The sequence below is a fragment of the Xenopus laevis genome, chromosome 2L (assembly GCF_017654675.1).
Source record: "Xenopus laevis strain J_2021 chromosome 2L, Xenopus_laevis_v10.1, whole genome shotgun sequence".
Lineage (NCBI taxonomy): Eukaryota > Metazoa > Chordata > Amphibia > Anura > Pipidae > Xenopus > Xenopus laevis.
Genome location: NC_054373.1, coordinates 62,203,417 through 62,216,622, shown reverse-complemented (window position 1 = coordinate 62,216,622; position 13,206 = coordinate 62,203,417). Strand labels below are relative to the sequence as shown.

The following is a 13,206-nucleotide window of genomic DNA, read 5'->3' as shown; positions in this document are numbered from 1 at the left end:
CTGTACATGCTTTCAGTGATTTCACATTACAATTAATCTGCTTAGTTTTATTTATGTACGTCAGAAAATACAGAGAAATGTAGTACTTGTACTTGTAGTTGCTGTGCTGCTGATGTGCCTGATGTGATATGACTGAGATGCTGCTCTAAATTCATAGCATGCATTTCACATCCCTGGAGGCATTCAATCCACAGACTACCAGTTACGCTGGTTCAGAAATCTTAGGTGTGGCCACCAACTTTTGACTTTACACTCTTATTATTAAAGTTCAGTTGTGTACAGTGTGGTCCAGCAGCTGCAGTTGTCTCTCAAGCACTTCAACAGATGTGAGGAGTATACTTAATATACGCATCAAAACGAAGGTAAGCTACAGGGGTTGATAGTGTCCCAAACAAAAATTATTTTTGTGATAAGAAATTTTGAAACCTATATACAAATATAAAGTTAACTGAATTATTATCTACAATAACTAATATTATCTAAAATAATATCTAATAATAATAATACAGCTTAATATCTATATTGATATCTATATTGAGGTATCATGATAATGTTCAGGGGTGTTTTTAAAAACATTTGCAACTTTGTGTTCTACAGAATAGTTCATTCATATAAGAGGAAATTGTTTTTGTATTTTTTTTGGAAAATGTTTTCTAGGACAAAGATGCATAAATAATTATTGCGGTCGAATGAGAATATTTCAGATTGAAATATAATCTATTATTTAAAGCAATGCTTTGCCAAATTTCATCTCCATGGTAAAAATACTGAGAAATATACATAAATACATTTTAACAGCCCTTTCAGATAACAGGCATTAGTATCATTTCATTATTAATTTGCATCAAATATTACATCCATTTTAGCAGAAATAGGAAAGCATTTATATATGTTAGTTGCAGTATCGAAATAAGATGAAAAAAAATGTTCCGCTCAGAAAAATCAGAAACCATTTCTCTTATTACACTGTCCCAGTGTCACGCTACATTTCAGAGAAAGTGCTGTCTCTCTGCAAATGATTTGTCTAGAAAAATGTTGTGGTGACAGTTTCTGATGATTTGTTGCTATGACTTGTCACAGTCACAAAATTGAGCCAGCCCATCAAATACCAGTTCAATACACTCAGTGGAGAAGAACAGTTTGCCACTTGGAGAAGAATATCAACCAGGCAACCATTGACTGGTTTAACTAAATAATAATGAATAATAAATATTAGGGGAAATGAAAAAATGATTGGAGAAAAGAAAAAAAGATTCTATCATTAGGGAGACGTTGTTGAGTAATGTAAAAAGTGGAAAATATTTCTGCAGCAAAGGGAGAAAGCTCTATACTACCCTATATACAGTTAACTGTAGATTTTAATGAATGATTTACCCCCTGCTAAAATTTATAATGATATTAAAAGACACTTGAGAGTTGTGACCATTTAAAAGAACGGGCTGCAGGCCTGTAATTCATAATATCTTTATAAATATATTATAAATTACAGGCTAGAATAATACAGGCTATGATAAATTACAGGCCTGCGGCCTCTTGCTTTTATATGGTCATGTATATTAAGAGTTGATCCCTAAACTCTAAACTTACAGCGGTACAGAGCATGTGCTATAAATCAGCAGAAAAGAGGATGGAGAGCTACTTAATAGCTTTTCAATAGCACAAATTTTCAGGACTAAAGGCTGTGATGGCCTTAGGTTTATACAGAATCTATCTTGCTCCCAGGGAATGGCACTCACAGGAACAACATTTTGTGCAAACAGTTGCATCTATTTATGTATTTATTGCTGGCAGTACCTTCAATACTGTATGGATGCGGTAGATGTCAGCATGCTTCTGTCTTCAGCATCATGAATGATGCCAGGGAGACAACAGACACAAAGAAAGTATTAAATAGCTCTTTATACCCTGTGCCCCTGTATCCATGGTAAATGGGACCTAATCTAATGTGTTTGGATTCTAGATAATATCAGACAAACCACTCTGAAGACTTAACAATACAATATGTGTCATTCACCAGATTTATTTTTGCAACTTTTTACCCAAAACACAACATACACTGCACCCATACCAAACATACATAAAATGTATGCCACATACCAAATAGAAGCAAATGGATACATCTGCAAGTGATAGGCAGCATGCAGGCAGGACATGCAGATGCTTATATACACTTGCATTGCTTGCAACACACTAACTGAGCCCTGAACTTACTTTCTCGTCAAGGCTAGTGTTAGTTTTATGTGGCAGGCTGCAGTGCTTGCAGCACCTCGTACCTTATGCAAAAACTAGATGCAACTATGAAATTGCCACACAGCGCTAGTAAAGAAGACAAGCAAGGAGTCCATAGTGTATGGCTTTTCGATAGACACCTTTCTGCTGCAATTTTAGCATATTGTAGGTAAATGAGGCCTCTGATTTTTCCTAGATAATTTTTTTCCTCATTTGAACACATCTCAGTGCTTACTGCTAAAGATGTTTTTAAGATGTCATATGTATCATAGTATTTTTTTTATACATATTTGTTTTTAGAAATAACCTCATTCTGGAAGATACACACTCACCTTTAGGGAAAGCCCTTATGACAATATCCAAATGTTCTACAAGAGCTGTTCTGGTTTTACCAACAATATTTCATAACAAAACACCCTATGGCTTTATTTTTTTACAGGCTATTGAAATGGATAACATAAAGTTTATGCTTGGAGTCTTTTTTCTGGTCAATTGTTGGAATCAGGGCCTAACACAAAGTGAGTATACAGTATGGCGGTACATCACAGGTCTTGTATATAGCAGAAAGAGCATATGCTATTTTTCTCACTGACATTTTTTTCCAATTCCTTGGTTCTTCAGAGTAGGAGATGGCACAGTCACAGAGAACCCCCTGTAATATAAATTCCACCTAAATCTGAGACACCAGCACCAGAGAAGTCATTATCTTTATGTAATGTAACCCTTGTGATTACAGATATTTGGGATAAAGTTAGGGTAAAAGCAAAACAACACTCTAGTGGTGTAACTACAAAGTTAACAGACCCCACTGCCAAGGTGAGACCCAGGTCTGCTTCTCTGTAGGGAATCCACAGATGACCTACGCATGAAATTGCAGGTCACCCGTGATGTTTTTCGTGTTGCAGGTTTTAGGCCTATAGCAACCAAGGTTGCAGGCCAATAGCAACCAATCAGCATAAACTGGTTTAAAAGGTGACATTTTATGGGTTGCTATAGGATACTGCACACGGGCAAATGTTGTGCCTTTATTACACAGGGGGGCTTGTATCTGATCTACTTTATTTTATGTTAGGGCAATGGCATACAGGGCAATTTTCAACTTTTTGTTGCCCATGATAATTAGCAGTGTGGATGAAATGCTCATATTTTCCCCTCCTGACTCATTTACTTCTATGGCATTTGTCTACAAATGGTGCAATCCTGTTGTAAAGTTTTTTTCCTGGCTTGAAGTTTGGTGCCTGTTGTAAATAATGGGTTTTCCTTTCCCCAGATGTTAAACTGTGCACTGACTGCCACTCAAATGCCATTTGTGATACTAAAACAAACTACTTCACATGCAGCTGCAAGACTGGCTTCATAGGAAATGGCGTTAACTGCACAGAAAAAGTGTATTGTAGTAGCCTTTCATGTTGCCCTTCTGGATACAGGTGGAACACAGTTTCAACGGGCTGTGATGACATTAACGAATGTCTGGACCCATTTAATATGTGTTATCCAGCTACCTGTACAAACAAGATAGGATGCTATCTATGCGGTAGTACTGTTGGGAAGACTTGTGGTGAAATGTACTGCCCATATGACCAGGACTGTCTTAATATTAATGGAAATCCGACTTGTGTTGATCCATGTAAAAACAGCAAGGAGGTGAATGGAGCAAGCAGGCTATTTACTATCAGTTCCACTGGAAAATTTCCCACTGACCAATTCAACATTGGATGGTTCCGTTTTACACCTGGTTTTAAGATGAGGGAAGGGTGTGTGGGACCTCTTAAATGTGGATCTGCTGAACCCTTCAGTCTATCCAGCCACCCAAAAAAAGAAGATGGGGTGAAGCTGGTGCCTCTTACACTTAACACAGTCACAGGGTGCATAAATGGATCATCTATACCTGTGAAAGCTTGTGATGGGTTCTACGTCTACAAGTATATTGGGACCACAAGGCCAGAAGTCTATTGTTCAGGTGTGTATAAGACATGACAGCAGTTTGTTTATCATTCTTTAGTCTTTTATAGGGCTTTTGTCTTATATTTAAAAAGAGGGTTATGCGTTTGTCTCTTAAGGCACCTAAGTGCTGCAACAAAAATGTACATGTCCCCTTAATGCTATATGAAATTGATAGATTATTATCTGCTTAGGGGAAAGAAAGATAATTACTATGTAATTACAGTATGTAAAGTTCTAGTGTAACTGAGGGATTATAACTATAAACCTGCTGAACATCGTCAGGGGTGAGGCCAGGAGTATCCATGCATCTGTCTAGGCACTAGATAGAAGATATGGGACAGTATTGGTATGGCACGACTCTGTTGCCTTAAAGGGGCAATCCTCTATTTCTAGAAACTTTGCAATTAGTCTTTAATTTTTATTCTTTATCATTTTTGAGTTATTTGCATTCTTCTTCTGCCTCTTTCCAGCTTTCAAATCAATGTCACTGACCCCAGCAGGCAAAAAAAAAAAAAGATTGCTGAATGAGGCTACAGTTTTATTGTTTGTTGTTACTTTTTATTGTTTAACTTTCTATTCAGTCCCTCTGCTATACTTATTCCAGTTTCTTGTAGAAACCATTGCCTGGTTGCTAGGGAAATAAGACTCTAGCAGCCAGGTAGCTGCTGAAATACCGAACTCGAGAGCTGCTGAACCGAAAGCTAAATAACTGAAAAACCATAAAAAAAATTCAAATGAAGACCAAGTGCAAAGTGTCTCGGAATAGTTAATTTAAATGTGTACAACCCCTTTCAGTATCATTTGGCCTGTATCACTCCTGTATTACAATATAAACATCCCCTGCTATAGAGCTAGGCAAGAGGGTGGCTGTGCAGCTGCACCCTTCTATACCTAAAGGTATATCCACTTCATGTGCTCCATAAGGTCTGCTTTACGGAAGGCTGGTATCTCTTACTGGCAGAAATTACCTTGGAAACACCAGGAATTAAATGGCTGTGAAATTGCTGATGTGGTAAATAACCTAAAAATAGATTCACAATAGAAGCATGAGGTTACTGGTTGTATTTCATTTCTTAAAAAAATGTTAAATGATAACAGATATAATAGACCCGTGTTCCATCAAATATATACAACAGTGAGTTTATTATTCTCTATAGATTTGAGATAAAAAAAAAACTTATGATGTCCATCTTTACTGTTTCTCTTGGAAATTGACTTTATATGCGTTTTATTAGTAGCCAGAAGGTTTTTGTTTGATTTTTATTGATATTCTGTTAATAAATTATAATTAGTGATATATGTGTGTTTTGGGTTTAGGGGGACTAGCAGATATGAAACAAATGATTCAATTGTAGAGTTTTATCTGTTTGCAGACATATCTCCAGCAACAACAACTTCAACGACTACGACAACCACAACAACAACGCCAACTACAACCACAACTACTACACCCACAACATCAACCACTACACCCACAACCACTACAGCAACCACTACAACCACTACAACAACAACTACACCCACAACAACTACACCCACAACAACAACTACACCCACAGCCACTACAACAACAACTACACCCACAACAACTACACCCACAACCGTTACAACAACCACTACACCCACAACAACTACACCCACAACAACTACACCCACAACCACTACAACAACCACTATACCCACAACAACTACACCCACAACAAACACTACACCCACAACAACTATACCCACAACCACTACAACAACCACTATACCCACAACAACTACACCCACAACAACAACTACACCCACAACCACTACAACAACCACTACACCCACAACATCTACACCCACAACCACTACAACAACAAGTAACCCCATGACCACTACAATAACCACTATGCCCATAACCACTACAACTACACCCACAGCCACTGCAACAACCACTATGCCCACTACCACTACACCCACTACAACAACTGCACCCACAACCACTACAACATTCCCTTCACCCACAACAACCACTTTACCCAGTAGCCCAGCCTTACAATCTACAATCACACCAACCACATCAAATACATCAACACCATCACCCACTACTTCATGTGCTAACATATCTTCTCAGCCTATTACCATACCAAAATCATATCCATATCCTGAAGAGAATATAACTGTTACTCATGTCAGCAGCAGAAGTATACTGACCGTCAGAATTGTAACCCAAAAAATTGGAGACATAGATACCAAAAGTCTAGAGATAAACGAAACAACCATTGTGAATATAGAAGTAAAGACCATTACCTCAAATAACATCTACACAAAAGCCACAACTTCTGTCTCTCCTACATCCATTCTTATTAATGTGGCAGGCAGTGCCCCAGAGTCATCAACCAATCGGCCAGACACTATAGTGACCAGCAGTGAAACCACAACACCTAACACAGAGATATTTCAGCCTGATTCTTACTGCAGTCAGCCTGCCCAAACAAAAACAACCACAGAGACTTCCTCAGCTGCTGGAAACCGTTGTTCAAGCATTGTCTCAACAACCACCACTACCACCATAACTACAACGGAGGAAATTATTGTTCTAGGTCCTCGTGGATTCTCTGCAAGTTGTGCTCATTATTAATTCTTGCAACCCTTATTGTCTTTAAAACAGTATGTATTTCTTAATAATACTATTGACCTTTATATACTGTCTTTTATATGTTATTGTATTTCTTTATGACCCTGAACAATCTTATTTTATGCCAGCTGATGTTACCAGAGCAATACGCAATAGAGTATAATGTCCATTAGGGAAAGCATTTCTATAATCATTCAGCACTTTCAGCATTAACATTTGGACTTTTGGAAGTTTGCTTTAATGAGAGATGTTAAAGGTTCATTTACTAAAGTTAAGATTTTCCTTTCATAGTGTATCTATTTCGGCCTATCAGTGTTTGTAATAAATTGGAAGAATGACTGAATTAACTGTACAATGGTAGCATTAGCAATAATTCCCCATCTATCTCCCCTGTAGCATATATGGTTATGTTAATATTCAGCAACAGCAGCATAACTACCTCACTATGGATGCCAGTCCCCCCACTGTGGTGTGTTTTACCTCCATAGCAGAGGAGCTTTCTCTAGGCTGTTCCATTTGCCTGAGCTGAGCTTGTTTAATGTCAGATGCTGTACAAATTTGAATGGCATGGTCTAAAGTGAGATCTGTCTTTGTGAGAAATTTCACTTTCATGTTATATACACCCATAACTAGCTGATCTTTCAGTCAGTGCACCAAAATCACAGGACTGACTCTTTAACTTAAGGTCTGTCGCATATTTATTTATTGTTTCATGTTCTTTCTGCAATCTAGAACTGAACACATCTCTCATACGTGATGTTTTTTCTTGGAACACAGTAGTTCACAAATTTTTTAAGCACTGCATTAAAATTATCCTTCTCTGCCTCTGCAAACTGAAAAGTATTGTATACATCTAAGGCTTCCTGCCCAGCTACTATAAGAAACTGGGATTTTGTGTACATCCTCTTCCTCATGTGCCTTAATTGCTATCTCATATAGCAGAAATCTTTGTTTAAATCTGGCCCAGTTCTGCCCAAATTACCTAGCATGCTCAGTTGGCTCGGGAGACTGCTTCAGGAGTAGTTATGAGCAAATCTGTCCCGTTTAGCTTCACCAATATATTTGCGAAACAGAGAAAACATTTGTGAAATAGCATAAAATTTGCCATTAGTGGTCGGAGGTAAAACATACCTCACCCACCTGTTTTTGGACATACTTGCACACTGACCCCCTGTGCCACTCACAACCCCTGCCCCTTAGTAGTTATGCCTCTGTTCTAGTGATGGGTGAATTTGGGGCAAAACTGCGGCGAAAATGCGCCGGCGTCAAAAAAACGGACGTCGGCGCACAATAGAAATTACTATAAACAATGACATCCAACCATCGGTAAATCATAACCAAGGTTTTTTTCTACATAGTAAAAACACTGTCAGATTCTATGGAAATTGCTATCCTTTTTATGTGCTATAGTTTTCTATCCTTAGTCAGGTGCTATTATTTTATCAATGCTGTAGCATATATTTGTTTTGCAATAAACCTTCTAAACATATCTTGCACAAAATGCATCATATGCTTGCATCTGTCTTGACTGTTACATATTTGACAGATGGGGCAACTGATATTTGATTTTTTATGTTTATTTGTATCTCAAATATGTCTTTGAGCTGGGGCCATTTTAAATTTTATTTTGTCTTGAGGCTGTTCCTGTTTTGTGTTATCATTTTATTGGTTAAATAAAGGATCTCTTTATGCAATGGTCATATTCATTTGTCTATTTACTGTAAGTCTAGAAAGGCTACTGACTTTGGCGGAGGGTGATTTTTTTGTTTGGGGTGGCTACAGGCCACATATGACCTGACTTATAGTGGGCCTAACCCCCCCCCCAAATAAATGAATATAAACCTACTTAAAGTTGTCCTCTGAGCACCTTTGCAATTTACTTCCATTTTTATTTTTTTATTGGCTACTGAAATTGTAGAAGTTTTATACAGTTTAACCTCTTATAGCTGTCTTCATCTCAACAGTGTTCTGTGAAGCTCTCTTTTAGTTTCCATGACTCTAATTGCCAATGCACCTTCTATTTGCATACTTTATTCAGTTAAACCTAGGGCTGCGGACTGTGTTAAGCCAACTGACTGTTATTAGAAGCCACTAAAAATAGCAAAATAATTTCAGATACAAATGCTAAAAGAAGCACTGTGAATTAAATTTTTGGGTCCTTAACAACTACTAACTGAATGGTTAATTGCAGTGTCATTTAGCCATTCACATCACATTTAAAATTCAACTTCCCCTTTAAATCAAAGTTCCAGAAAGCTTATTGTAAGCATCTTAGTTGGATCTTTATTTTGTATTGGGCTTTAAATATGGTCCTTCCTATTCTGCCTTTTTCTAGCCTGCAGGTAAAAATGATGTATGCAATAGGTCACAGACTCCCACAGCCAACCAAGGCAGACTTTGTTTTTTACTTTCTATCTTTCTAGCTTGACTTGTTCATCTTACATTCTGGCAAATGTTTTTTTAGAATACTGCCTTCTGTCCATCAGACCATGCCACCAAAATATTCCAGTGAATTGTTTTGCACTGAGGTTTGCAAAGCAATGTCTTATTTGTGCCCCAAATCAGTGATGGTAAAACCATTAGCTCTAAAGTAACTGGTGACCATATTTACTCTGGCACTGCTTATAAGAATTAAAACTGTTAGGACATACAGTATGACATTTGACACAAACTATAACCCACCCAATTTCTGGCTGCTAGGTCAATACTTCTCCTTTAAATGTAATTGATTATAATTATATATGTAGATATAAAGTTTATGTCTAAAAAATAAGAGGGAAAAGCTTGATCCCTTCCACCAACAGCTAATATGTCACTGCTACCCTTCTTGCACCTTATCCTGGTCCAGCAGTGTGTACAACATAAAATGTTAGACTTGCAAATAATGAAACATATCAGGCAAGAGAATATATCCATCGACAGCACTCCAATTTTCATTAAAGCCGCCTTTATTGTTTGCAAAGTATTGTATAGCAGTATAGCAGTTCTGTTAGTCTATCTCTTACGAGTAAAACGTATAGTAAAAAATCATCAGCAGCAGCAGGATACAAGGATATCTGAAATGAAAGAAAAATTTAAATTGAGAGGGTATCCGGATAGGGTATTAGACAGGATGGAGAGTGAGAATGGACAGTTGAGACAGAATAGTGACAGGAATGTACACCAAAAGACACAGAGAATTCCGTTTGTTAATCAGTTCAACCTCTTAAGTGGTGAAATTTCGAAAATAATAAAAAAAGATTGGAGTCTATCAGCAAATAACCTCCCAGATAAGGATATCTTTAAATCTTTACCAGTCATGTCATACACAAGGGCAGATACAATTGGGGCTAAATTGGTGAAGGCTGATTTGGGGCCCTCTGCAGGATATAAACAAACCTTTTTAAAAACACAAAAAAACTTTCCCATGCTGTGGATGTAACCATTGCAGTAGTGTGTTAAAGGGTGAATGGATATATCATCCATTAAAGGGGACCCCCAATTAAAGGCTTCTATACGTGTGCTTCTACTTATGTAGTGTATAGCTTAAAATGCCCCTGTGGGAAAATCTATGTGGGAAAAACTATACGCTGCATAAGAGATAGACTAACAGAACATAAGTCAGCTATTAGAAATAAACTTAACCAGCCAGTAGCTAAACATTTTAATGAAAATGGCCACACAATTAGTCAATTGCGTTTTCAGATTTTGGACTCAGTATCAAGGAGGAGACGTGGGGGAGATTGTGAGGAATTGTTACGTAAGGAGGCCCACTGGATAAAGAGATCGGGTACTATGTCCCCACATGGTTTAAACCATGAGTATGATCTGAGTCCATTTTTATTTAAATAATATTTTTAAAGATAATATTTTATGTTTTACAGGTTTCATTCAAATCGGTTGCTCTGTCTGCCCCGGAGTGGGCTATTACCTTGAAGGGACAATCCCGTAAGACAGATAAGTCAATCGTTTACACTATATAGACCATGTATGTAAGAAATATAAAGAAAAGGTCTATGATTGATACATTTGTATTGAAACAGGATGTGTTGAATGAAACACTGTTATATGTTTTAATGATACTATGTAATAATATGGGTTGACACTGGGTGGCGGTGTACTTCAGGCTATTTAAGGCCATGTGGTTATTGGATTTTTTATGCTTGATAAAGAGTGGAGTGCCACTCGAAACGTTGCACTATGTTGCTATACTGCTATGCAATGCTTTGCAAACAATAAAGGCGGCTTTAATGAAAATTGGAGTGCTGTCGATGGATATATTCTCATGTGATGTGAAGAAGCCCTTGTGAACAGGCTTAAGGACTTGCACCCATTAAGAAAATTGGGCCTAGTAAGTAAGTGTTTTGATTGGAAGTGTCTGTACATATCAGGCAATGGCAGACAATTTGCAGAAAAGACACGATGGATCAGCTCTGCAGCTATTAGGACGTCAGGAAACTACTTAGCCATAACTACTCTGTCATACAAATATCAGGGTCTTATGTGCAGTGCTTAGGAAAGCATCTTCCTTCACATGACCCGAGATCTGTGATGTCACCCTTCAATGGCTTCTGACCCTTACGTTTCTGACCCTTACGTACCTTCTGGCTCCCACAGTCTGCCCATAGTTTAAGAAAACTGTTATTTATGTGGGAGGGTGGGAGGCAGACAGGCAGAGCCGGATCTACATAGTAGGCACTCCAAGCGAGGCCACAAAAGCCTGGGCCTAGGGTGGTGATATTTTAGGGGCGGCATGCCGCCCAGCCACATCCTTAGTAGCACTAGGGACTTAATGCTCCCCATTGCTCAGAGCCGGGCCAACCCAGCCAGGCGCCCTTGGGTGCGCATGTGCGAAATCGTTCTCTGGTGCGCATAAGCTAAAGTGAGTTAGAGCGCGCATGCGCCAAAGTGCGTGCGCACATGCGCAGAAGCGAATTATTACAAAAAAAATATTTGTGGCAGTCGGGGAGAGACAGGACCGGACAATGGGGTAGGCGTCAGAGCAGGTACGTGCCTGCCCCCCCAGCTTTGCGCCCTAGGCATGTGCCTACTCTGCCTACCCCTAGTTCCGGCCCTGCCAGTGCTTCTGTGCTGGAGAGTGCTGTGGCCTGCGCTACATAGTTACATAGTTAAATTGGGTTGAAAAAAGTCCATCAAGTTCAACCCCTCCAAATGAAAACCCCATTTTTCATTTATACACACACCCCTCCCTACTTTCACATAAATTCTATATACCCATACCTATACTTACTATAGAGCTTAGTATCACAATAGCCTTTGATATTATGTCTGTCCAAAAAATCATCCAAGCCATTCTTAAAGGCATTAACAGAATCAGCCATCACAACATCACCCGGTAGTGCATTCCACAACCTCACTGTCCTGACTGTGAAGAACCCCCTATGTTGCTTCAAATGAAAGTTCTTTTCTTCTAGTCTAAAGGGGTGGCCGCTGGTACGGTGATCCACTTTATGGGTAAAAAGGTCCCCTGCTATTTGTCTATAATGTCCTCTAATGTACTTGTAAAGTGTAGTCATGTCCCCTTGCAAGCGCCTTTTTTCCAGAGAAAACAACCCCAACCTTGACATTCTACCCTCATAATTTAAGTCTTCCATCCCTGTAACCGATTTAGTTGCACGTCTCTGCACTCTCTCCAGCTCATTTATATCCCTCTTAAGGACTGGAGTCCAACATTTCACTGCATACTCCAGATGAGGCCTCACCAGGGACCTATAAAGAGGCATAATTGTGTTTTCATCCCGTGAGTTTATTTGCTTTAGTAGCCACAGAATGACACTGCCCAGAATTAGACAACTTATTATCTACAAAAACCCCTAGATCCTTCTCATTTAAGGAAAATCCCAACACACTGCCATTTAGTATTTAAGTTGCATTTATATTATTTTTGCCAAAGTGCATAACCTTGCATTTATCAACAATGAACCTCATTTTCCAGTTTGCTGCCCAGTTTTCCAACTTAGACAAATCCTGCATGGAACCTATAGTTCTGCACAGTTTAGTATCATCTGCAAAAATGCCCACCTACTTTCAATGCCCACCTCCAGGTCATTAATAAATAAGTTGAAAAGCAAGGGACCTAGTACAGAGCCCTGCGGTACTCCACTAACAACACTGGTCCAATTAGAAAATGTTCCATTTATCACCACTCTTTGTAGTCTTTCTTTTAGCCAGTTCTCTATCCAGGTACAAATACTATGTTCCAGGCCAACATTCCTTAATTTAACCAGTAACTTTTTGTGTGGCACTGTATCAAATGCTTTAGCAAAGTCTAAGTAAATCATATCCACTGCCATCCCAGAATCGAGGTCTTTACCTTTACTTACCTTCTCATAAAAAGAAATTGAGTTAGTCTGGCAAGATCTATTATGCATAAAAACATGCTGGCACAAACTCATAGTATTATGATTTGCTATGAAGTCCAGTAT

The 13,206-nt window shown here is 38.5% G+C and overlaps 1 protein-coding gene across 1 annotated transcript; it reads left to right on the top strand.

The window, feature by feature from the left end:
* Positions 1 to 252: 252 nt before the first annotated feature.
* On the top strand, positions 253 to 8,479 carry LOC108707480 (cell wall protein DAN4). Its single transcript, XM_018245482.2, has 4 exons — positions 253 to 362; positions 2,669 to 2,747; positions 3,500 to 4,189; positions 5,547 to 8,479. The coding sequence occupies exons 2-4, from the start codon at positions 2,678 to 2,680 to the stop codon at positions 6,782 to 6,784; spliced, it is 1,998 nt and encodes a 665-aa protein (XP_018100971.1). The 5' UTR covers positions 253 to 362; positions 2,669 to 2,677; the 3' UTR covers positions 6,785 to 8,479.
* The last annotated feature ends 4,727 nt before the right edge of the window (positions 8,480 to 13,206 follow it).

Bases quoted from the DNA above. Each gene is read 5' to 3' on its own strand.
- LOC108707480 (XM_018245482.2), top strand. From the start codon at position 2,678: ATGGATAACATAAAGTTTATGCTTGGAGTCTTTTTTCTGGTCAATTGT. The intron at 2,748-3,499 runs GTGAGTATACAG...TCCTTTCCCCAG, and splicing joins GAATCAGGGCCTAACACAAA to ATGTTAAACTGTGCACTGAC. The intron at 4,190-5,546 runs GTGTGTATAAGA...ATCTGTTTGCAG, and splicing joins GCCAGAAGTCTATTGTTCAG to ACATATCTCCAGCAACAACA.